The sequence below is a fragment of the Artibeus jamaicensis genome, unplaced genomic scaffold (genome assembly GCF_021234435.1).
Source record: "Artibeus jamaicensis isolate MK-2021 breed Jamaican fruit bat unplaced genomic scaffold, CSHL_Jam_final scaffold_1689, whole genome shotgun sequence".
Classification (NCBI taxonomy): domain Eukaryota; kingdom Metazoa; phylum Chordata; class Mammalia; order Chiroptera; family Phyllostomidae; genus Artibeus; species Artibeus jamaicensis.
In genome coordinates this window covers 1,916,798-1,942,949 of record NW_026522029.1, presented here as the reverse complement: position 1 = coordinate 1,942,949, position 26,152 = coordinate 1,916,798, and the positions used below count along the sequence as shown (strand labels likewise).

The 26,152-nt window shown below is 40.3% G+C and overlaps 1 protein-coding gene across 1 annotated transcript in view; it reads right to left on the bottom strand.

Annotated features, from left to right (window-relative positions):
• The window catches only part of SPAG17 (sperm associated antigen 17), a 185,500-nt gene that overhangs the window by 77,289 nt on the left and 82,059 nt on the right, over nucleotides 1-26,152 (bottom strand). The window contains exons 13-18 of the mRNA XM_053656086.1: nucleotides 25,521-25,671; nucleotides 23,905-24,129; nucleotides 23,585-23,809; nucleotides 17,014-17,075; nucleotides 16,359-16,472; nucleotides 6,231-6,385 (exon numbers count right to left, since the gene is read on the bottom strand). Of these exons, the coding sequence (XP_053512061.1) occupies nucleotides 6,231-6,385; nucleotides 16,359-16,472; nucleotides 17,014-17,075; nucleotides 23,585-23,809; nucleotides 23,905-24,129; nucleotides 25,521-25,671 (932 nt within the window). The remainder of the gene's footprint in view (nucleotides 1-6,230; nucleotides 6,386-16,358; nucleotides 16,473-17,013; nucleotides 17,076-23,584; nucleotides 23,810-23,904; nucleotides 24,130-25,520; nucleotides 25,672-26,152) is intronic.

Below are 26,152 nucleotides of genomic sequence, written 5' to 3'. Positions count from 1 at the left end.
GCTACAGGGTAAAAATAATCCTCTTATTAGTTTAATTACTTTAGTCAATTTTTCTTTAATATAGTGAAACACAATCCCTGGTTGACATGTAAAATGACTGAGAAAGTTAAATCAGTAAATTCTTCTATAAAAAAGGATTTCCGACATTATTAATATTAAACATGGTTAAATTCAAAATGAAAAGCATTAAAAGGGATACAGAGGGACGCTTTCTCATGTGGATGAAAACTGCAATCCATTAAAGAAGGATGCTTCTAAAAATACAGTTTCAAAAATAAATCTGCCCGTGCACACACGGACACACAGTGCACTGCAGAACAGAAAGGAGAGGCTGACAAGGATAGAATTGTGAAGACAGGCATTAGTACAGCTCTTGCAGAAATGGATGTTTATTATGAGAATACTTTAATTTCATCCCAATAGACTGGAAAATCTAAAAGTCATGCATGGTTCCACAGAAAAATATAAATTACCAAAAGCAATGGAAGAAGACATAGAAAACCTGAGTAGAGGACAAACTGGAAAGGCTGTAAACCATCGATTCTCCCTCCCTCCACAATCCCACCTCCCCTGTTGGGCCCGGCTCTCCAGCCCCTAGAAAACCACTAACTCTGAAAGGCTTTCCATGTGGAATGTTCTTACCTTTCACAGGATAATATGCTACATTATATAAGTTTCTACATGGGTGAGCAAAGGATTAGCAACAGGGTCTTGGAAAATAACCTTGCAGGCCAACCTCTGCCAGTACTGCTTATTTTTTTGGAAACTAGAGATAAGTGGGGAATGTCCTGCTTTGTGCTGTGAAACCCAGATGTGGGCACGCATCTCAGTGAGGCCGCCGAGAGCAGGCATAAGGTCTCGGTGGGACACTGAGGCTACGGCTTCTCTGGATGAAGGGGAGCCCCAGTACCGGGGTGCTCACCTTCAGTGGCCATGCACAACTGTGTGGATGAGGGAAGCAAGGAAGCAGTGATTGCAGAGGGTAAGTGTAACCTCTAGAAAAATATAAATAGACCAGCTACTGGGGTAGCTGCTCAGCCTCTTGCTGAGAGGAAGGTGCTGGCCATGCTGTATTTCCTGCTCTGTATTCTGTTATAAAGCTGAGTGAACACAGAACGGGACTGAAGCCGAGTGCAGTGTGCAAGTCTGGTTCTTAACCTGAACCCACAACCATGCTGTGCTGAAGAATCGGGTCATAAAGAAACAAACCTTTGGAAGAATATTACAAAAACCATTGAGAAGTAAATCATGGAATACATCTTAGAGAATAGTGAGAGATAAAAAATGTGTAACTAGAAGTAATTTATCTCTTTTACTAAGTTATAAAGTCTAGGTGATAAATCAATATACTGGGTTTTATTACTTCATCTGTGACACCTGAGGCAAAGCATGGCTCACATTCTTCGCTGGACGAGGAACGGCAACGGCGTGGCTTTCCTTTGATGAAGGTTCGTAAGAAACCCTAGCGTTTGGCTTCCCTATAGTTTTTGTTCTGTCGTCAGTGCTATCTTTTCCTCTTTTAAGCAGTCCCTTTTCTAACAATTTCCTGTGGTGCACAAAAGTGCAATTAAAAGACACGATCTGCAGGTAATTTCTTCTGTGAATTCATATTTTAATACATTGTTTTGAAATTTTCCTGTGTAGATAATAACCTCAACCATCAAAATGACATTTTCCTCTCTTTTCAATTCATACACCTTGAAAGTATGTTTATGAATTTACTTTGCTGAGTTAGATCTTCATTAAATGTTGCACTGAATTGTTGATAATGGTTCTCTCTGTCCTGTATCTAATTTACAGAGCATGCTTGTAACATTTTCCATTAACAATGATGTTTACATGTGTTTTCCTTTTTCTTTTTTATTGTTCAATTATTGCTGGCATTCAGTATTATTTTATATTAGTTTCAGGTGTACAGCATGCTGGTTGAACAATTACATAATTTATGAAGTGATTCTCCCGATAATTCTAGTATCCACCTGACAGGATATGGTCCCTATGCTGCACTTCCTACCCCTGATTTAGTCTGTAAGTACCGAGTCCTACTTGTCAATCCCTTCACCTCTTGCCCCAGCCCCCAACATCCCTCCCATCTGGCAACCCTCATTTGCTCTCTGTAATATAGTATTGGTCTTTCCCTGACATATTTCACTTAGCATAACTCCCTCTAGGTCTATCTATATTGTCACAAATGGTAAGATTTCATTCTTTTTTACGGCCAACTAATGTTCCATTGTATAAATGTACCACATCTTCTTTTTTTTAAATTAATTTAATTAATTAATTTATTTTTTGAGAGAGGGGAAGGGAAGGAGAAAGAGTGGGAGAGAAACATCAATGTATGGTTGCCTCTCATGCATCCCCTGCTGGGAACTGGCCTGCAACCCAGGCATGTGCCCTGACTGGGAATCGAACCTCGATACTCTGGTTCGCAGGCCCGCGCTCAATCCACTGAGCTATGCCAGCCAGGGCTGTACCACATCTTCTTTATTCAACCATCTATTGATAGGCACTTAGGTTGCTTCCATATCTCAGCTATTGTAAATAACACCGCAATGAACATAGGGGTGCATATGTCTTTTCGAACTAGTGTTTTGGATTTCTTCTGATAAACATGGAAAAGTGGAATTGCTGGGTCAAAAGGTAGTTCTATTTTTCACTTTTTGAGGATCCTCCATACTGTTTTCATAGTGGCCACACCAATTTGCAATCCCACTAACTGTACAAGGGGTCCCTTTTCTCCACATTGCCATTGGTACTTGTTTGTTGATTTACTGATGATGGTCATTCTGACAGGTGTGAGGTGATAGCTCATTGTGGTTTTAATGTGCATTTCTCCAATGCTTAGTGACCGTGAGCATCTTTTCCTACGTCTGTTGGCCATCTGTATGTCCTCCTAGGAGTAATGTCTCTTTAGATCCTCTGCCCATTTTTTAGTTGGATTGTTTGGGGGGTTTTGGTGTTAAGTTGTATAAGTTATTTACAAATTTTGAATATTAACCCTTTATCAGATGTATCATTGTTGAATATCTTCTCCCATTCAGGAGGTTGTCTTTTTGTTAATGGTTTCTCTGATGTCTACATCTTAATAGCTTCAAAGTCATTCAGAAGACAGTAGGATAATATTTTTCAATGTATTTAAAAGAATTTAGCTGTTAATCAAGAACTACAGCTTGAGTAAAATTATCTTTACTGAGCAAGGTTAAAATGCAAACACTTTCAATAAACAAACCTGATTTTATTAGCAAAGATCCTTACCACCAGAACTTTTAAAGCCCTTACTTTAGGAAGAAGGGAAAATAAAATGGTGATATATATTAAGTTACACAAACCCTGGCTTTTAAAACAAGTAATAATGTATCTTTGTGAATAAGCATTTTTGAGTTTTTCGGTAAGTACCCAGAAGAGGATTGCTGGGTCATATGGTAGTTCTATTTTTAGTTGTTTGAGGAACCTCCATACTGTTCTCCATGTGGTTCTACCAGCTGACATTCCCACCAGCAGTGAATGAGGGTTCCTTTTTCTCCACAACCTCTCCAACACTTGTTGTTACTTGTCTAGTTGATAATAGCCATTCTAACCTCTGAGTTCATTGCAGCATTATTCACGGTGTCCAAGACATGGAGACAACCAAGGTGTCCTTTTAGAGAATACTGGACAAAGAAGATGTGGTCCACATACACTATGGAATACTACTCAACTATAAGAAAAGATGAAATACTGTCGTGTGTGACGACATGGATGGACCAAAGATGGACAAGAAGTAAATGGATAGAAAAGGATATATAAGATAAAATAAAGAAAAAGGTTTATGTAGTTTATCACTATCAGACAAAATACATATGATGAAGTCTGCCTAGATATAACAATATCAAACAAAATAAATCTGAAAGCAAAAGGAACTGTAAAGAGAAACACTGCGTAGTGACAAAAGCTCAATCAGAAAGACAACGCAATTCTATCCTTGACTGTTTAGTATAAAGTCAAACATGCATGATGTTAAAGATTTAAAAAATTATAGAAAGAAATTGATTGATTTACCATCATATAGTGAATCTTACAAAAATAATTAATCTCATCCACTGACCAAGTTTTCAAAAATCAGAAACTGGGGAATATACTTTCTTATGCAAAATGGAGCATTCATACAAATGGAACACCGACGGAAAAATACGGCCAATCTCAGCAAATTCACAGCCTGAACATGTTATCTGACTATGGCATCTTAAAATGACAGACAACAACAAATGCAATGCACAGCCAAAAGTCTGAAATCAAAACCCGCATTTCTACATAATCCATGGACTAAATAGGAAAATATGATGGAAATTAGACGTAAAAGATAGTAAAAACACTGTCAATAGATATTTTGTAGTGCTGCTAAAGTGGTTTTAGAAAGAGGCTTTGCCTTAAACATGTATAAAACAAACAAAAAACAAAAACCAACTCAAATTCTTGACATAAATTTTTAAGAAGTTAAAGAACATTAGAATAATCCAAAGAAATTAAAAGGGAGGAAATAGTAAGGATAATAAAGATGAGATCATAATTAAATAAAAGAAAATAGGAGAAAGGATCAAAATAAAAGTTGATTTTTAAAAAATATTAACAAAATTGGTAAACCTTTGGTAGGACTGATTCAGAAAAATGTAGAGAAATCGCAGATTAAGACTATTAGAGTTAAAATAATACAAGAAGATGCAAGAGAATGTCATAATCAATTTTATGCCAATAACTGAGTGTAGATGAAATGGTAAAATTCCTAGAAAAATGTAAATGATCAAATCTAGTTCAAAAATAACTGGAAAAACCGGAGAGTCTAACAACCACAACAGAAATGCAATCAGTAATTGTACATCTTCCCAGGCCCAAATATCTTGATCTTCAGGTTTTACCAAATAGCAACATATATCTTAGTCTTGCATAAACTTTCAGAAAGTTAAAAAAAAGAAAGGGAGAACATTCCCCAAGCCAGATAAGAACATTTGAACAAGGGGAAATTATAGGTGAATCTTGCTCATGAATATAGATGCAAATATTCTAATATATTAGCAAAGCAAATGCAGCAATTTATTAAAAAGATAACATAAACAAATTATACTTTCCACAGGAATACGAAGTTGGTTGAACAACAGAATATGTATTAATGAAATTCAGCACTTTCACAGATTAAAGGAAAAATACAGGAACAGCTATGTTGATGCAGAAACATCATTTTCTCAACAACCAATCACGATGAAGAGCTCACAGCAAAGCAGAAACAGGAGGGGACCGCCAAGGAGCCCTGACGTAAACCCTACAGCAAACACACACGTGACGGTTGAATACTAAAAACCAGAGACACCAGAAGGCCTTCTCAAAATTACACGGGGAGTCCTAGTCAGCCAAAAAGATTTGAAAAGAAACAAAATGTATTACTATTGGCAATAGAAGATAAAACATAGAAAAACACAGATTAATTGTTCAGGACGTTACCTCGGCACACCTATTATGTGCCTTAATCAAAAATGCTTTTACGGCTTTGGAAGGCATGTTCCCGTGTGTGTGTGTGTGTGTGTGTGTGTGTGTGTGTGTGTGTGTGTGCCTGCACAGGACCTATTTCCCCAGTGACTCTGTGAGTCCATTCTCTCCATCTTTCCACATCCCTTCTGACTACAATGATACTGTGCAAATAATAAATACTGGATATATATTGACCAGTACTAAAAATAACAAAATGCCCTCGTTGTTAATAAAAAGAGAGAGCAAAGTTTCAACATACTAAAGAAATAACTAAGGGACTTGGGAGAAAAAAACACCACTGATTCCTAGAGGTTTCACTGTGCTGGGAACCTGAGCGCTGTGCTGGTATGTCACTCACTCGCCCATTCGAGTCTTGCCCAGATCAAGTGGAGTTACCCCTGAGCGGCAAGCACTCTGTCGTGCTTTGCAGTCCGCCGTTGGAATTTTCAGAGGCAGTTTTACTGCAGTCTAAATAAATCAAATCTCAGGTAGTAGCATCTGCACCAGACTCAGGGGGCCCAGGAATGACGTCTTCTTCAGTGGCATCGTTTCAGCACCTACCACAGTGCCTGACACTTCAGATACTCAACACAACGAGCTGAACTGAATCTACAGTGCCACACAAATGCACTCGTTGGGCTGAACCCTCTAGTTTAGGCTACGGAAAGAACATCTAAGCAAGTAGCTAACAACCCCACTAAGATAACTAAATTAGCTAGGTCGGTTACCTGAATCCAACATTGGAGTGAAGAGCAACATTCCACAGCTCGCGATGCAGACGTTGTGTATTCATTGGGTTGTGAAAGACTAAAAGTAAAGAGTTGTCTTGGGTGTGGTAATAAGAATCAATGCACTTGTACTGCTGGTTGGCTTCTTGAAGAACCTGAAAATAAAAATAGTTGCATGGCTGTGCCATTCTACCCCAAGAGAAGGCTCTCCTTGTAGAGCACCTCTCTGCCCCCTGCTCTTTCCCCTGTTATCTCCACACTGTTAATCGAGGGGAGAGCATAAATGGCAGGTATTTTTGGAGCATTACGGTAGTTTTTATAGAAAAACAAATAACAGGCTCCAAACACAGAGGCACTTACTCAAGTGTTTTTCATTAAGGCTGTGAGCTAATAATTAAGGGGAACAGATTTAACAGATTCTATGCGTTCATATAGAATAGATCATCTCATTTTATCACCCTTAAAAACCCCAGATAAATAGGTATGGATATTTTTTCACTTTCTAGCATCAATTGGGGGCACGGAAAGACAAGATTTGTCTGAGGACACAGAGTTCCTGAGTCCCAGTGCCTGGACTCATGGCCATTTTTGACTCTAAATGTGACTATTTCGGCCTCCGCAGACTGCCCTCTGCTACACCAGCCTGTGCTGCAGAGAACGTGCTACAGAGAACGTGCTACAGAGAAGCCAGGTGAGCAGTCTTGCTGATACGAGTTGTTTCCACCTGGCTGCTAACCCTGGCCTTTCCCAAAACATTCCGCCCACAGCACAAGCTGCAGTGACATCCCCCAGTCCAGGGGCACAGCAGGCCTGCTTCCTTGTCATGCCAATCAACACAGGAAATTATGTCCCTAGGAAAACAGACAGCTAGTGGGGGTTTGTTTGTGTCTTCATTTTCAGTACCTATCTGGCGTAGGCAGCTTTCAGTTCTCTGCTGTTTGGATGATGCCAAGGCATGGAACTGCGTATTATGTTCGGGAAAAACTGTTTCCCTTTTGCCATTATAAAAAATACACAAGCAGTATTTTCACACTATTATTATTTTTTTATGTAGGGCACTATCCATTACTTAAATTTGTTGGAAAGGCAAATTCTTTTGACTTTAAACCCCCAAACAGTGTTTACTTCTGATGAGCACGTACCCTTCCCTCCGTAATCTGTGTTTTCATACAGCCCTAAGTTTCTGAGCCATACATAGCAGCTCACAATGAATGTTTAAGTTTTCATATTATATCTTTCTTCTCTTTTTTCACACCTTGGCTTTTCCCTATTATTCTGATTAGTTGTTGGTCTTGTTAGCTAATTGGTTAATTCTTTCATTAAGAATAAACATCTACTATGTGCCTGGCACTGTGTAGGTTCTAGGAAAATAAAAATGAAAGATACATAAGGTTGTCCTCTAAAATCTGATTCAGATTTTTATATCATTCTGAAGGTCAGAGAGGTGTCCCAAGGAGGTGCAGCTGATGGGGCATCTGATATTCAGAGCAGGGCAAGTGGGGAAGCAGGTTGATGAGAGAAGACAGTAGCTGGACTCAAGGAGCAGCAGTGGAGAAGCATGAAGAGCTTGAAGCTATGTTTTGAGGTGCGCTGCTCAAAACTTGGTGCTGGGTCAGACACGTGAGGCAAAGGAAAAGCTGAAATAAGGAATGACTCCTAGCCTTTTGGTTAATGGTGACATTTTCTACTCGCTTTTACCCTTCATTTGATTTATGAAGGTATATCACGTTTACGGATTTTTGTGCCAACCTTGCTGATGGCCAGTTAAAAGATTCCTCCTGTGCCCTGGCCAGGTGGCTGGGGTTGGTCGGAACACCATCCCACACGCTACAAGGTTGCAGATTTGATTCCTGGTCAGGGCGTATGCCTAGGTTTTGGGTTTGGTCCCTAGTCAGGGTGCATATGAGAAGCAACCAGTTGATGTTTCTCTCTCACATGGATGTTTCTCCCCCTCTCTTTTTTCCCTCCCTTCTACTCTCTCTAAAAACAAACAAACAAACTACTAAAACTGATAAATGAATTCAGTCAAGTAGCAGGATAAAAAAAAATCCAGAAATCAGTTGCAGTTTTTTAGAAGACTCTTTTTTTAGCCTTATCCAGGGACGTTTTTCATTGCTTTCCAAGAGAGAGAGTGAAGGGGGCGGGTAAAGGGTGAGGGGAGAGAGAGAGAGAAGGAGAGAGAGAAACATCCATGTGAGAGAGAAACACTGACTGGCTGCCTTCTCTTACGTGCCCCGACCGGGACACAAACTGGATATTTGCCCCGACTGAGAATCCAACCTGCAACCCTTCAGTCTACTTACTGGATGATGCTCCAACCAACTGAGCCACACTGACCAGGGCTCAGTTGCACTTTAAAAAAAAATTTTTTAAGATTTCATTTTTATTTATATTTAGAGAGATAGGAAGGGAAGGAGAGAAACATCAATGCGTGGCTGCCTCTTGTGTGCCCCCAAGTGGGGACTTGGCCTGCAACCCAGGCATGTGCCCTGACTGGGAATCAAACCAGCGACACTTTGGTTTGCAGCCCGTGCTCAACCTACTGAGCTATGCCAGCCAGGGCTTCAGTTGCATTTTTATACCCCAATAATGAACTATCAGACAAAGAAACTAAGACAACAATCCCAATCACAATGCCTTCAAAAAAATCTAGGAATAAATTTAACCGAGGATGTAAAAGACCTGTACCTAAAAAATTATAAGACACTGAAGAAAAAAACGTAAAAAGATACAAATAAGTGGATACAAATAAGTGGAATCATATACCATATTCATGGATAGGAAGAATTAACATTAAAATGTCCATACTACCCAAAGCAATCTATACATTTAATACAATTACTATCAAGATACCAACAGTATATTTCACAGAACTAGAACAAATATGCCAAAAACTTATTTGGAACCACAAAAGACTCCAAACAGCCACAGCAATCTTAAGATAAAAGAACCAAGTGGGAAGAATCACACTACCTGATATCAAACTGTACTACAAGGCCATAGTAATCAAAACAGTCTGGTACTGACATAAAAACAGACAAAAAGACACACAGATCAATGGAACATAATAGAGAGCCCAGAAATAAACCAACACCTTTATAGTTGATTAATATTTGACAAAGGAGGCAAAAACATACATTGGGGTAAAGACAGTCTATTCAATAAATGGTGTCTGGACTTCTGCCAAGATGGAGGCATAGGTGGAGAAGCCGTGCTTTCTCTCACAACCAAGTTTAGAGACAACTAAATATTAGCAATAGAAAACACAGCCAGAACACAGAAAATTGAACTTTTTGGAAGTATGATAACAACAAATTCTTCAGCCTGACCGGTAAGAGGGGTGAAACCAGCAGCTTGTCGGAGCAGGGTTGCACAGAAAAACTCGGTCAGACGGACTCAGGCACGTGGAACCCAGGCGCAGGGTTGGACCTAGTAAGCAACTCAGCAAGCGACCTCAGGGAAACAGCTAGGGAGCAGGGCTGCGGGTTGACTGTGGTCGCTCTTTCGTGCGCAGATAGACAAGCGAGGGAGTGGGCGGTGAGACTACGGGACTGAGCAGGCCCCACCGGAGCGGCAGCACAGGGCGCCGCCATTTCCCCGCTCTGACCCCGCCTCCACATACAGTGTCATAACCCAGAGACCTGAGTGGCCCCGCCCTGGTGAACCACCTAAGGGTCTGCTCCTCACCCAGCGGTGCAAAACAGCAGAGGGGGCCGCCAGTTCCCCGCTCAGACCACGCCCCCTCATATAGCGTCACAACCCAGCGACCTGAGAGTCCAAGGCTCCCCTACTCATACTTAAGGGGCGAGAACAGACCAAAAATGGCTCAAGAAGATCTCAAAGCCCCAGAGTCTATAAATCTAAGCGATGAAGAAATAGCAAAACTCTCAGACGCACAGTTTAAAACGCTGGTGATCAGGATCCTCACAGAACTGGTTGATTATAGCCACAAATTAGACAAACATATGAAGGCGAAACTAATTGAAATGAATGGAATTGCACAGGAAACCAATAGCGATGAAAAGGAAACTGGAACTCAAATCAATGGAGTGGACCAGAAGAAAGCAAATAATGGCCAAACAGAAAAGAGTGAAGAAGCAAGAATTCAAAAAAATGAGGAGAGTCTTAGGAACCTCCAGGACATCTTTAAACGCTCCAACATTCGAATTATAGGGGGTACCAGAAGGGGGAAGAGTCACGAGTGGAAACCTTATTTGAACAAATAATAAAAGAGAACTTCCCCATTCTGGCAGAGGAAATAGACTTCCAGGAAATCCAGGAAGCTCAGAGAGTCCCAAAGAAGTTGGACCCAAGAAGGAACACACCAAGACACATCATCATTACATTAGCCAAGATTAAAATGAAGGAGAGAATCCTAGAAGCAGCAAGAGATAAGGGGACAGTCACCTACAAAGGAGTTCCCATCAGACTGTCAGCGGATTTCTCAAAAGAGACCCTACAGGCAGGAAGGGGCTGGAAAGAGGTATTCCAAGTCATGAAAACCAAAGACCTACAACCAAGATTGCTCAGCAAAGTTTTCATTTAGAATGGAAGGACAGATAAAGTGCTTCTCAGATAAGACCAAATTCAAGGAGTTCATCATCACCAAGCCCTTATTATATGAAATGTTAAAGGGACTTACCTAAGAAAAAGAAGATAAAAAAGATGAACAGTGAAAGGACAGCAAACTCACAGTTAGTAACAACCACACCTAAAACAAAAGCAAACTAAGAGGACAGCTAGATCAGGAGTGGAAACATAGAAATGAAGATCTCAAGGAGGGTTAGCAATAGGGGAGTGGGAGGAGGAGAAGGGGAGAGAAGGTACAGAAAATAAGTAGCATAGACGGTAGGTAGAAAATAGGGGGAGGGCGAGAATAGTATGGGAAGTATAGAATCTAAAGAACTTGAGACACATGGTCATAAACTAAAGGGGGGGTAATGGTGGGGATGGGGGGGTAGGGTGGAGGGGAATGAAGGGGGGAATAGAACAACTGTAATGGCATAATCAATAAAAAAATAAATTTAAAAAATAAATAAATAAATGGTGTCTGAAAAATTGGACAGATGCATGCAAAAAGTGAAACCAGACCCTCTTGTTACACCACATACAAGAATAAACTCAAAATGGATTAGAGACTTAATTGTTAGAATTAAATCCATAAGAATCCTAGAAGAAAATAAAGGCAGTAAAATATCGGATATTTCTTGTAGCAATATTTTTTTCTGGTATATTGCCTCAAGCAAGGGAAACAAAAGAAAAAAAAACAAATGGGACTACATCAAACTAAAATGTTTTTGCAAAGCAAGAAAACCACTGATAAAATGAAAAGATAACCCAATGAATGGGAGAACATATTCATCAAAGATACATATGATAAGGGTTTAATATCCAAAATATATAAAGAACTTATACAACACACCTTATACAACCAACAATGATTTCAATCCAATGAAATAATGGGTAATGGACCTGAGTAGACATTTCTCCAAAGAGGACATAAAGATGGCCAATAGGCACATGAAAAAATGCTCAACATCATTAATCAGAGAAGCGCAACTTAAAATCACAATGAGATACCACCTCATACCTGTCAGACTGGCCACTGTCAATAGATCAACAAAGAACAAGTGCTGGCGAGGATGCAGAGAAGAGGGAACTTTTGTGCACTGCTGGTGGGAACGCAGACTGGTGCAGCCTCTGTGGAAAGCACTGAGTTTTTTAATCTCAGTGTTATCTCAAAAAATTAAAAATGGAACTACCTTATGACCCAGTGATTCCACACCTGGGAATATATCCAAAGAAACCAGAAACACTAATTTGAAAGAATAAATGCATCCCTACGTTCATTGCAGTATTATTTACAATAGCCAAAATTTGGAAGCAGCCCAAGTGTCCATTAATGATGAGTGGATAAAAAAACTCAATGATGAGTTTTTTTGGCCATAAAAAAGAAGGAAGTCTTACCCTCATGGCAGCATGGATGGGCCTAGAGAACACTATGCTAAGTGAAATAAGCCATTCAGAGAAAGTACCATATGCTTTCACTTGTATGTAGAGTCTAATGAACAAAACAAACTAACAAACAAAATAGAAAGAGACTCACAGAAAGAGAACAGACTGACAGCTGTCAGAGGGGAGGGGCATTGTGGGTCTGGGTCAAAAAGGATTAAGCAAAAACAAACAAACTAACTCATAAACACAGTATGGGGATTTGGTATGGGGACTACCAAAAGGAAAGTGGGAGGGGGAGGGAGGTACAAGAGGGTCAATGGGGGATAATGGAGGTGGAAGGGGACTTGACTTGGGGTGTGACCACACAATACAATGTACAGATGATATATCATAGAACTGTACACCTGAGATCTGTATTATTTAATTAACCAATGCCACCCCAATAAAATAAAATTTATGCAATAAAAATGTACTTTCAATATTACTTTGCATTGGTGTCAGTTGTACAGCACAGTGGTACACAACCATACTTTCAAAGTGTTTCCTCTGGTAGCTCCAGTGACCGGTGCTGCACTTTGTACCCCAGGGGGATTTTGTGACTACCAGTCTGTACTTAATTCCTTTACCTCTCTCACTCCCTGGTCCACTCTGACAACCACAGTCCACTAAGAGAGAAACGGTTTTGAAGATAAAATTTTAGGAGTCATTAGCATTAAACCACATGTAATAAATGAAAACATTAGAAGGTTTATAGAAGAAAGAAGACAGTTCAGAGCCGGGGCTTGAAGACTTCATACTCAGAGGTTAAGTGGAGGAACAGTCAACGAAATTCCAAATGGAGCAAGACAATATGGTGTCTTGGGAACCAAGAGTGGAGACTATTTTCACGAGAAAGTGATCTACTCTGTGATGCTGTCAAGAGGTTTAAAAGACAAAGAAAGGTGATGATATGTTGATGTGGCAGGACAATTACTAGTGACCTTGGGAAGTGCACTTCATGGAGGGTAAGGCCAAACTGAAATATAATAAGGTCTGAAATGAACTTGCAGTTAAAGATGGAAGCTTACACACATGCATGCCCTAACACCTCACTAAAAAAACCCAGTGAATTATTTATTTTTCCTATCACCAAGTTGAAGGCCATGGGATTAGAGACAAAGGCCACAACATTTGAGGAGCTGGAAAGCAGAGGGATAAGTGGTAACTGACTCCTAAGAAAATAGGAAGGCAAACCCTCATATTAATTTTAGGAGAGACCAGAAGCAACCTTATTTGCGTGTAGAAATGCAGAAAGACTCAGAAAATGGCAGCACTGTGTACTCTGAAAGTGGCACTGAAAATAGGAAGAGCAATTTAAAGTTTTTTTTTAAGAAGGCTTTAGGGCCCCCAGAAGCCCTTGACAGCTCTGAGCAGCCTCAGGCGGCTGCCCATCTGTCACCTGAACAGGTGGGAGGACTCACCTGCAGAAGGTGACCCAGTGGATTCTAGGAAGGGCCCTAGGCACCACCGACAGCACGATACACTGCAGAACGAAGGAAGTGTGTGAAGTTCGATTCAGCATTGTTCAGTAGAAATGTCGGATGAGCCGCAAATGGGAGCCACATGGAGTATTAAATTTTACAGTAGACATATTTTAAAATATTATCATTTCAATACATAATCGATATAAAAACTGTTGGTATGGTTTAGTGCTGTTTTATATTGACAGGTCTCTCAGGGAAACCACGTGGCCCAATCTCCAACAGTGAAGTCCAGTTCGAGAACTGTCAGTTGTCAAGACAATTCACCCCCAACCTCATGCAGCATGCACTTCCTATCATCTCTTAATGTCTCGTTATTAACATGAACAAAGAGACAAAAATCATGAGAGGCTCTCTAATATGAAAAGTAGAGACAAAAAATAAATCCCAAACAAAAAAAAAAACTTGAGGAAAATGAGACAATGTGGGAGGAAGACACTAAGACTTCAAAGGACTTTAATATCCTCCTAGAGATAAGACGAGATACGGTTTTAAGGAACGTGGACAGGATGCTATAAAAAGGTAACATAAAATTATAAATAGAACTTTAGAAAATTAAAATGATCATACCAGAACTGGAAGGCTCAACAGGAGACCTAGATGAAAGCTGAGCTGTATCCCCAGAACAAAAAGACAGTGTTGGAAACTAGGAAGGAAAAGATAATGAAATTACAAGTTCAGTTCCCAAAGTCCAACACCAGAATCACAGTAATTAGAGGAAGAAAGGACAGAAAAAAATGAAGGGAAAAAGACTGCAAAGAAAGGATTATAGAACACTGTCCAGAACGTGAAGACAGGAGTTCCAAGATTGTACTGGGCTCACCAGTACAATACTTGGGAGGGAATAGACCCACACCAAGGAACATCAGCAGAACATCTAGACCATCAGAACGAAAAGACCATCTTAAAACCCTCCACAGAAAAGGAAAACGACAGATTCAAACCACTGATATGGGATCAGACTTTTACTGAATTTTCCGAGGAAGAATTCAGGAAGCTGGAATACCATTGAGGACTACCTTCAAAGTTTTGAGGGGAAATACTTTTTATCTTAGCATTTTACATAACGCCAAACTGTCAGTTAAATGTAAGGGTAGAATAAGATGTTTTCGAACATCCAATGCTCCAATAATTTACCTCCTATGTATCTTAACTACAGAAGCAACTGGAAGAGGTGGTCCCCTAGAAGAAAAGTAACCCAAGAGAGAAGACAACTTGGGATGCGGGGAACAGAGTACCCAGCTGGAAGGAGGGGCAAAGGATGGGGCCGAGATGGTACAGCCAAGGGAGCTCCCAGAGCACAGCTGCGCAGCAGGCCTGGAGGGCAAGCAGGAGTTCAGAGCATATGGGAGAGATATCGCTTAGACAGTAAAATTGATACAATACTTGTTAGGGTTGAACGTATTCAAGGAGACTTACTCTTTGGCAGAGGGTTTGGGGATGAGTAACGATAAATGCATAGTAAACAAATGAAAAAAATAGGAAAATGAACTCCAGGAAAAATAGAAATTGTGTCAGAAAAGGAAATGTAGTAATCACACAGTACTACCCAGTTCAACTGTAAATAACAAGCATACAAGTGAAATAGGGTAAATACTGACATAGATCCAACCAAAAACTGTGGCTGAGTCAGCGGTGTCAGAGAAAGACGAGAGAAGTGCTAGTGTTCATGCAGGGGTGTATGAGAGAGTGTGCACCGGGGTGGGGGGTGGGGGTGTTGGGCGAGGGGGGCAGAGCTATTCTTTCAACAGGGAGTCGGTTGATGCTAATGCCCCGAACTAGAACTGAAACTAAACAAAACACACTTGCTATTTAGAGATAGCTGAGTGAAGTAACAAAAGAAAAAGGTAAATAGCTTGAAGATCTTTCCGTCTGGGAATGTAGGTGTGGGACAGGGAGGGACCTGCTATGTTTGTTTCATAGGATTCTTCATAGAACTTCCTGGCTTTAAAAATATGTGGATGTAAAACTGTGATAAAAGTAAAACTGAAATTAAACAGACAACAAGAAAAGAGTATGGGTTTTGCGTAAAATGTAAAAGCGACCAAAGGAGTTAGCCTTGGGGTTACTGTTCACACGGACTAAGCACGCAAGGTTGGGGCCAGATTTCTCTGGTTCACATCCTGCTTCTCTCACTTACCAGCCACATGACCTTGGATGAGTTACTAGTGGTCAAGGTGCCTCAGTTTCCTACCATTTAAACAGTTTTCACTTCACAGAATGGTTGAGAGGATTAAATGAGCTGAAATACTTATTAACCACTGTCTAGCATATGGTAGGTGTTCAATAAATGTTTGCTATCATGAGTTCCATTGCCCCGTTAACTGAATCAGAAAACACTCTGAAAGTCAGTGAGAGCTGAACAGAACTGACAGGCAATACGGGGGAAATGAGGTTGTTTCCCAAGAACACCTTAATTTTTTCTCCTAAAGAAAATATGTGCCTCTGTCACGCACACTTCTCTTTTTCTTCAAATACTTGATAAAGACATCCTTTTGGAAAGTATATTTTAAACTATTTTGGAGGTTTCCTGGGCATGTGCAGCTCGATCTGAGAATAAACGCATTTTACAGCTGCAGTAAAGGGGAACACTGAGCTGAGGGAGACGTGAGTGACCCGGGAAGAACTGGGCTGAGCCGCAGGCCATTCACACCTGCAGCAGGACTTTCGGTTTAAAATGCTCCGTAAAGCTCCAGTCCATTAAGCTGCGCCGCTGCGTTTTCTGTATGTCCTCCAACTCCGCTTCCACGGCCGTCTTCTTGGGTCTCTAAAAAACCACAGGAATACAATTTCAGCCTTAATTTGTGGATGGAGCCCTCTTGGACTTCATCAACTAACCAGCATGCACCCCATCTAATTGGGGAAATCTGCATATGTATAATTCCATATGGCAGCATTTTAGGAGACCTGCTGCCAGAAAGAGTATGCCTTTGACTTCTTTTTTATGGGCAACATAATCTAAATATTTTTATTGTTAGGTTATACTCTTCGGAGTCCTGTTAGCAATTACAGGCAGGTTTTCTGAACTCACTTCAAGACAGTATTAGTTCTACACGGCTGTATGGTCAGCAGGTGTTTGTGAGGCTGCCAAGCCACACTGTCTAGAGAGGCGCATGGAGCTCGGAAGTTAACTCCTTTCTCTCCAACTGGAGCTGGTCTGGGCTGTCTGAATAATCTCTCTCCTTCTCTGGCATCTGCATTCTCCTGCCAAGAATCTTTTTTTTTTAAATATATGTTTCTTATTCTGGGTCACGGTTTTCTCCTATGAGCTTACTCGTCTCTACACTTTTAGGAAGATAATTTCTTACCTTTTCAAGAGAATCAGCCTTTGTGACCGTTTCATCTTTGATCTCATTGTTCATGGTCTGCTCTGTAAATCAAAGACACCAACATCCAGTTGCGTTTGGGCTTTGTTCTTGCCTTTGTCAGTGCTGTGCCTTTTTGTTGCTCATGTGATCTATGCTTCTGTGCTGAAAAGGTAATTCCTGAAAGGCATGTTTCATGCCTCCAAAAAGGTGTTTGTGTCAATAACTCTAAATCAGTGTCTATCTAGAAAAGTTATACTAAACCCTTTGAAAAGAATCCAGCTTCTTATACATACATTCCTGAATCACAACAGATATGCTGACTTCAGACTGTATCACTCACGTCTATGTACTTTGCCTTTACAAGTTGCAAATATTTGCTGATCAGATGATATCGACTGCTTAGTACACACTGTCTGTCTTGTCATGTTGACAAGGATCACAAAGCTCTTTCAAACTTCCGTGCGTCATACCCTGTGAGTGACAGATCAGGTCAGGGGCACGGGGTATATGGAAAGGAGAACTACCGGATAAATGTACCTCCAATTAGAAAGCAGTATGGTTCCCCTGACCTGCGACCTCTTCTGTTTATCAGACAGTTATGAATGTAAAAACCTTGTAATGAGCGCCTGTAGATTTACAGATGCAGTTTAACAAAGGTCAGTTACATGAATAAATGAATGGTTAGCTGGACTCTATGGAACCATACCATGGACCATAGGAGTCACCAACACCAGCTCTCCTTGTGCCCAGAGAGTGTCCTTACACGATGGCTGGGATTGAGACACGATCCTTGGCTATGGAGCAAAAAGCCCTATAAATGGGCAGAGAAAGAACAGATTCATGCTGTTGATTACTGCATCACCACGCTTCCGCAATTCCTACAGTTATAAATGTCACATAGGAAAAAAGAGTTCCATGATGAATTAGTTTAACAGGGATAAACAAGCATCTTTACTGTGGGCATCTCAGAATTTGTGATTTGCTTTTGTGACTGTGAATCTCTACAAGAGGGATGGACAGAGTATGGAGCATATTCCAAATTTGACTAAGGAAATGAAATAGTGAGATTCATCTTGTGAGATGTATGTGGTGCTACTGAATCACTGAGCCAACCTGACTTTGTATCACCCTTAGAATAGTAGAACATTAACACCTATAGAGTAATTTCTGAGCAAGCTCCAGCCTCTCTCTCCAAACGCATCTCCTTCCCCTCCCTCTTGCTCATTCCACGCCAGACCTACTGGCCTGCCCTCTGTGTCTGGAGGGTTTTGCCCTTGCTTTTCTCTGTCTGGCATGTTTGCTTTAGAATATTCATCTGTTTCAAACTCTTACTTCATTCATGTTGCTGCCCAATGTTACCTCCTCAAAAGCCTCTGCTTCATACCTTGCTTTATTTTTAATCATAGCATTTATCATCGCCTGATGCTATCTGTTTATGTCTGTCTTGGCATCTCCCACGTGAATCCCTAGAGAATAAGAACTTTGTCATATTCTCCCTAACTATGCCCTGAGTGCCCAGTACATGGTAGGAACTCAGTAAGTATGTATATAAGTATACATATCATTGAATTGAATCTATATCATATATTGAAACTGGAAGTGTATGTACAGTGAACAGATGTGAAAGAAACTCTACAACAAAAGGTTATTTTGGGATAAGCGTAAGATCTGTGGCAAAAAGAACCATATCTGAGCTTCCAGAGGGAGTCATTATGTGTAACAAAGAGGCGACAGTGTTTTTCTCTCTGTTAGAAGCGCAGCTACCTACACTTTCCCTCCTAGTCCCACTCTGCCCTGGGCCGCTGCTGAAAGTGACAGAACCAACGTTCCATTCTGGTTTAGAGTATAACTGTGAAGTCAGCTCAGTTCAGTATTTATTTAAATATATCCACTCAAGAGAAAACTCAGGCCAACTATAACTCTAACTAGACCATGATGTCCCATGTGTCCTTGAAGCAATTGATATGAAATCTGTGGAATAAAAATTATTCTATTCTGCGGTCTGCCAGATTTCCGGGAGATTTGATATTCCCTTCTGTGATTAAGGATCCAGCAGAAAAAGTCTTGCGTTTGGAAAATATGTTCTTAAAAAAACTGCATCAGTTATTTTGTCAAATGAAAGAACATTCTCAAACTAATCTGAACGCTTTATTTAATAGTAGGACAAAAATCATTTTTTCTTTCTTTTTGATTTCTGCCTTCAATTGCATAACCCTTTGACAGTGTGATTCAGTAGTTTTTCACACATCTGGAAATGGATGCGTTCCCATCCCTTTGAAAAACAGCTTTCCTAATCTGTTTTACTTTAGAGATAACAAGATCCCTCTGCAAAGCAGTTACTTTATTAAAAAAACACCCAACAAGCATAAAGGGCACATCTAAACCTATAGCCTCACGGTTATCAACTCTCAGGTTTTTCATAAATATCCAATAGGCCCTGTCAAGTTCAAAAACAGTCTCAGATGGAAATCCAGTGTTTGGTTAAGAAAGGCACAAATATTCAGCCCTTCGTGTCCAGGAACAGGCTTTTATATGTATTTGATGCTAAGATAGCTGTGCAGGAAATACACGAACAATTTCTGCTGTGTTTAAAAAGATTTAAAGTGGCTGCTCTGGGAATGTGATTCATAGTTGAGGGAGAAACGCAGGATCACAACAACGAAACATTCTCTCATACACAACAGCCACTACTAAGCTTCCACGGCCCTCCCCCACTCAAATGTAACAGTTCCTTGAGGTGGGCCAGCATATACCATGCAGAGGATGTACCCCTTACAAGTCATGGGCTCCACTCTCAAGATCACTCAGTCTCCAGATACACTGATATTTTCAGCCCCAATACTTTAGGAAGTTGTTGTAAGTTTCTACTTTCCACCAGGACCCAGAATGCCAATTAATGTGGTTTGACCACCAGGTGGCAAAAGCTGCCCGAGGAAAATCACATACCAGTTGCTCCAAAGGGGTGAAAAAGCAAACAAAACAAACAAACAAATAAAACAAAGGGAAAAAACCCTCAGGTCTTATATCTCTCCTGGCTTATTCTGCCTCATATTAATTCACAGTAACTAATTTGCCATATGCTTATATTTCCCCAAGATGAACTAATGCCGTAACATCCCTGATGCACTTGTTTGGCTTAATTTTTTTGTGTGTGAGCTGGGCTAACAGATAAGCATCCTTAAAAAGGAGAAATAGGGAATCAACCCTAATGGGAAGAAAGGAAGGAAGACCCTAAGGTAACAAAATCAGGACAAACATCAGCACGAAGAAGAGTCTATGAACATGGCAAACCATCAGGTGAACCACAAGCAATTTCTAAGTCACTGTGAAGAAAACTTTGGTTTGGAATCAGTCCTCTGTTGGAATTCTGATTTCCTATATGGTTGAACAAGTTACTTGACCCCTCTGTGGCTTCATTTCCTTGTCTCTAGAACTGGGATAATAGTATCTTTCCTCATAGGCTTGATGTTTGTATAAAGCATTAGTTAGCGGATACAAAATACCTTAGTACAGTGCTCAGAACAAAGCAGAGCGATATTGAAGCAGAGTCCCCCAATTTTACTCCATTGATGACTTCCTCTTCTACCCTCGTCTAGGTAAGTGAACATGTGAAGTTCACCACTCACTCAATGCTTACCTAACACCTGCTCTCTTGTGGCTCTAACCACTTACTTTTTTAATGCTTAAAAATTTATAAAAATAACATGCATGGAGGAGTCTACAGAACACAGACATTTAGGAGAACGAACCACCATAAAGATGTCCCAGGACGTGGGTGTGCTGCGTGTACTCTCTCACAGCCACAGCTTCCTTGGTGAGTTTTCACGTGGGTCCCGATTTTTGGCGTGTGGATTATTTTTGGCTTTCTACAAACACAGTATTTATACTTTTATCTCTTTTTCCTGCTTTACTGAGTTGGCTAGCATTTCCGATGTCATATTAAATACATGTGTTTATTATGGATAGCCCCTGATCTCAAGAAAAATCTTTCAACTTTTCATCTTGATACATAATATTTGTTGTAATGAAAAAAATAACATTTAAAATGTAATTTTTCTTCTAGTACTAGTTTGCTAAAATTTTTTTCATAAACTACTGTAGAATTTGAAGTGCTTTTCCTGCATTTATTGAGATGACTGTTATTTTTCTCATTAATGTGCTACTTAGTAAGTTAGACTGACAAATTACATATTTTTACAATGTATGTTTTTCCTTCTACTCCTGTTATAAAAACACAAATTATTTGTGATGTGGTACTATCATTTTGCCAGATCACTTCATCTACACTTTATTCAAATTTTTGCATTTATGTTCATGAGTAAGTTTGATTTTTTTTATTGTTGTTGTACCATCCTGAACGATTTTATTATAAGGTTGATGCTAGCTTCATTAAAAAAAAAGTAGGAAAGGATACCTCTTTTTATTTCCTGGAATTATTTTCATTAAGATTAAAATTATTTTTTTAAGTTTTGTTACTAGGAGATGAGCTCATTTGGGTTTGGCATGTCCTATTTGAGAACATTTTAAATTATTGATTTAACTTATTTAAATGGTTACAAGACTATTCATGTTTCCTATTTCTTCTTGAGTCATTCTTGGTAAGATATACTCTTCTGGTAACGTTCTCATTCCACTTTTAGATTTAGTGGAGTCGGGTTGTTCACACCCTCTTACTATTTGAATTTCTGTAAGATCAAAGGGAAGTTGGTTTCTTCCTGTTACAGTTTTATTCCTAGTATGGTTATTCACACTTCTCTTTTTTATGATCAGCTTTTTATAAAATATTGGTCAATTTTAAGTCTTTTCAAAGAGCCAAACTTTTGTGGTTTTTGTATTTCCATATTGCATCTATATTTTCTATGTCATGGATTTATTTTCTTCCTTTTACTTTATTTGAATTTATTTTAGTTGTTAACTGAGGTTGATGTTTAATGTTTAGCTAATTAATTTTTAGGTATCTAAAAATGTATTCATTTAAATATATAATTAAAATATATCTGAGTATCTCTAGCTGCATTATACAAATTTTGATATTTAGTATTTTAATTATTATTCAGTTCAAAATATTTCCTAATTTCTATAGTGACTTTCTTTAACATAGGTGCTATACAGAGGTACATGTCTTAATTTAAAAATTTGGGGATTTCTCATTTTTCTGTAATTAATGTCCTCCATAATTTTACTGTGGTCTCAGGATATATTCTAGTTTTGATCCTGTGAAAATGTGCTGAGACTTTGTTTATGTTCTAGTATATGGTTATTTTTTTTTATCCCAGAGAGAAAGGAAGGGTGGCGGGGGGAGAGGTGTAGAGAGAGAGAGAGAGAGAGAGAGAAAGGAAGAGAGAGATTGTTACATCCTGCACTTTTCCCCACCAGGGACCAAACCCACAACCCAGGCACGTGCCCTGAAAAGGAAACGAACTCGTGATCTCCTGGTCTATGGGAGGATGCTCCAACCAACTGAGCCACACTGGCCAGGGCTGGTTAATATTTTTTAAGACAAACTTACTTATGACCTCTAAGAAGCAATAGTGTAACGGAGGCTTGAGTGCAGACACATGAATGACTGTAATACACGGTAGGAAGTAACACCTGATGCCGTAGAAGAGTTGCGGACTAACTATGACCACGGAAATGCTAAGGAGGCATTTCCAGGTGGACACATCCAACAAAGCTTCTGGGAGGTGCTGTTGAAACCTGAATGTAATCAAAAGAGAACTCCAGGTGGAGGGTCCTGTGGGGAAAAGACCCCCAAACTGAAAAAATCAGGCTGTGTAGAGAAAATAGGGCCTAGAGTCTGTTTGACTAGAGCACGGGACGAGTGAGCAAAAGGGGAAACAGTGGGAAGGGCCTGGGAGGAGTGATCTGGTACCATGGGAAAAGTGTGCACAGCAGCCCGAGGAGCTGGGTTCGGTCCTGCAGGGAGTAGGGAGCCGCTGCACGGTATGAACAGGGAAGTAGCGGAGCCGTATTTGAAGCAATTAATCTGATAGCTATTTGTACAACAGCTGAATAAAAATTTAGCCTAGTATTTTTCTATATTTCCATACCTCCGAATATGACAATGTTCATGATGTTATATTCTAGAATGAGGGTAATTACCCGAGCCACAAGGAGGAGAGGGAAGGAATCAGTGTTCATGGAGCAGTGATTCTGAATAAAGTGCTGGGCAGTTCATCATGTTCTTGCAAGTAGTTCTAAAACAAATTTTTCACATAATCACAAAACCCTGAGAAATACTAATGTTAAAAGTTTTGATTAGGTTCAATCCAGCTGTAATTATATAATTCATAATTATATGTTTAAGTGATTAAAATAAAAATGCACTACATTTACTAAGGTAAGAGTGGACTAAGAGGCTTTAGGATATTTTGAAAAACAAGGGTTGACATAAGGAGGATTTACTGAATAGCAGCAGTCAGTAACTAAGTTTAATTACCCAAATAACTGACACATTAAACAATTTTTCAATAGAAATAGAGAAGAATTTAAACAATGCCTCTTGAATCACTCTTTTGGCTTGAATCGCACATACTTCACAGCGTCTGCACACGCACGCACGTTCGCTCACCCAGAGATTCCGTCGGCAGCTGGGTCTCCAAGCTGGCCGCCCGCTGCTCCGACAGCTCTCTGTCCTCAGGGTCTAAGGGTTTCTCATTATTTGGGTCAGAGTTCTTCGTATTGTCAGCATCACACTGACCAGGATCTGAAGGGTCTTTATTGATCTCGTTATCTCTCACAGATGTTGACAAACTTGGATCCACAAATAAAGTTCTGTCTTTGGCTTCCGTAGCATCTAATCAGTGTAAAGAGGATTCATGAGCTACAATACTACAAACATCGACAAGCACAAAACACAAGACCGCCTTCTGTTCCCTCCAGGCAGTGTACCTGCTTGGTGTCTGGCCTCTCTGCTCCGTTTCATCACGCACTGCTGCCTGATCTGCTTAGCAAACCGGGCAGGGTTGTCCCAGGGTATGTTGATCATCTCGGAATCGGTCCCGTTCATTTTCCTAGAAGGCGTTAGTTTCCCTTCTTCATCGACCTCAGAGAGTTTCAGACTCTCAAAAGTAAACACTTTGAAGGCTCTTTCTACTTCGTTCCAGCTTAAGGGCTCTGTAAGAAAGCAGGACCTGCGCTGCTAGGCATGCTAGCCTCACCGCCTGGGACAGGCTGATGGGGGCAGCTGGGGGTGTGCCCACCCTAAGGCCGAGGGAGTCCCACCAGGACGGGCATTGCCCTGACCAACACGGGCTCCACAATTCTACAACAAAGGTGCCGAATAATAAGAAAGCTACATAATCGAGATGTAATTTGTCAAGATAATGCTCCCAAAACTGCTTCATAGCTTAATAAGCATTATGTGTCCAGAGGAATTTACATGGAATTTCCAGGGTACCCTATTGGTTGAACATGGTTAAAACTTAGCCTTTTTGAACAAAAGCACCCTTGCTGCTATTGTAATTCAAAACTGAAAAATCACTCTCTTGTGTCTAACATCTGCTGTTGTGTTCAATGGCTTTCCTCTTCATGATGACTCAGAAAAGGCCTCTTTCCACCTTCTTGGCTGGTGCTGTACTTTCCATAATTGCACTTCAAAGGTTATCAGCTTTCTGTGAACTCTATTCATTTGCATATTTACCCATAAGTGTAAGTGTGTCCATCCACTCACTCCCTCACTTGTTCATTCATTTTTGTTTTCTATGTTTTAGGCTTTGTCATAGGTGCCTGAGCCTCAGAGAAAAGATTTAGTTCTTGAACTTCAGAAGTCTAACGTATAGGGGTAGGAGGTAGGTATTAACAACTAATCATTTAAATCCATATAAAGTATTTTGTAATTTGCTTAGAGTTGGAAAAGAAATGAGAAGGAAGAATCTGTACATGCTATTTTCTTTCTAGGCCAAATACTTTCTTGTCAAATAAAGATGTCTGTGTAATTTCTTATTTCTTCCTGCAAGCAGGAATGCATCTGCCTACTGCCTTGAATATGAATAGAATTTGTTCTAGGAAATGACTGTCTAGAACATAAAATTCCAGTGAACTCTGCAATGAGAAGCTGATTTTAATATCCTTAATGGCACTTCTTTGCACTATCCTCCAAGAGCTTAAAATGGCCCTTCCTCTTGTGAGAGCAGCTTCCCTGGAATCAACACACTCTCAGCACCACTCCAGCAGGGGACGCTCTCATTCCTCTACTCCCCAACCAGGGGAAGGTTACCACCTCATCACCAATGATGTCAGTGAGGGGGTGTGGCATAGGGGGATGGGGCGCAGGGAGCACAGTGGCGAGAACACCCAGTACAACAAGTTGAGGGTTAAGCATTGTAGCTATGATAGTATGGCTAATAGCATTATTCCAGAGAAGAAAATTGTAATCATTCAAAATACCCACCACCCCCAGCCTCCAAATGGTCTTTCAACCATCAAAATACTCTTGGGTGCAATCTTAAGGGGCACACATGACCATAAATGAATGAATGTAAGCTAAGACAAAGCAATGTACTCACCGTTTGTACAAAAGTGCATGAGCTCATGAATTGCAGCCAGACGTTTAATGCTGTTCCACGGTGGGGGCAGAGGGAACTCAAGGAATTCCCACAGCGGCAGCCTGGCCTGCATCTCCTCCTCAATTTGAACTGGGTCAAAATCCTTTTGGTCCTGATGAAAAGAGCAGCATGACGGGAAGACATTCAAGTCAGCTGTCAAGTGCCTCATGCATATGGAGAAGGCAGAACGTAATCCCTGCCCTCTCATTATTTGGGAACAGGGGAAATCACGGCTAATTGGGGAAGACAAACCATTGGTGTTTTGCTGAGGGTCAAAAAAGCTAGTTCTCACTTTGCCAGAGGTTCCTGGTGCACAGAAATGACAGTCTTCATTCGCAGTAACAAACTGCCAAAGTCTCATGTATATTCATCTCTCCCTTCTGAGAGTCTTTTGTGGCCTCCACTAGTTTTTTCATATTAGCAGATATTTAAAGCAAATCACTATAAAGTTTTAATGAAAATGTGGTATAGTCACAATCAATTTTTTTAAGATTTTTATTTATCTTTAGAAGTGAAGGGAAGGAGAGAGGGAGAGAAATATCAATGTATGGTTGCCTCTCAGGTGTCCCCTGCTGGGAACTGGCCTGCAGCCC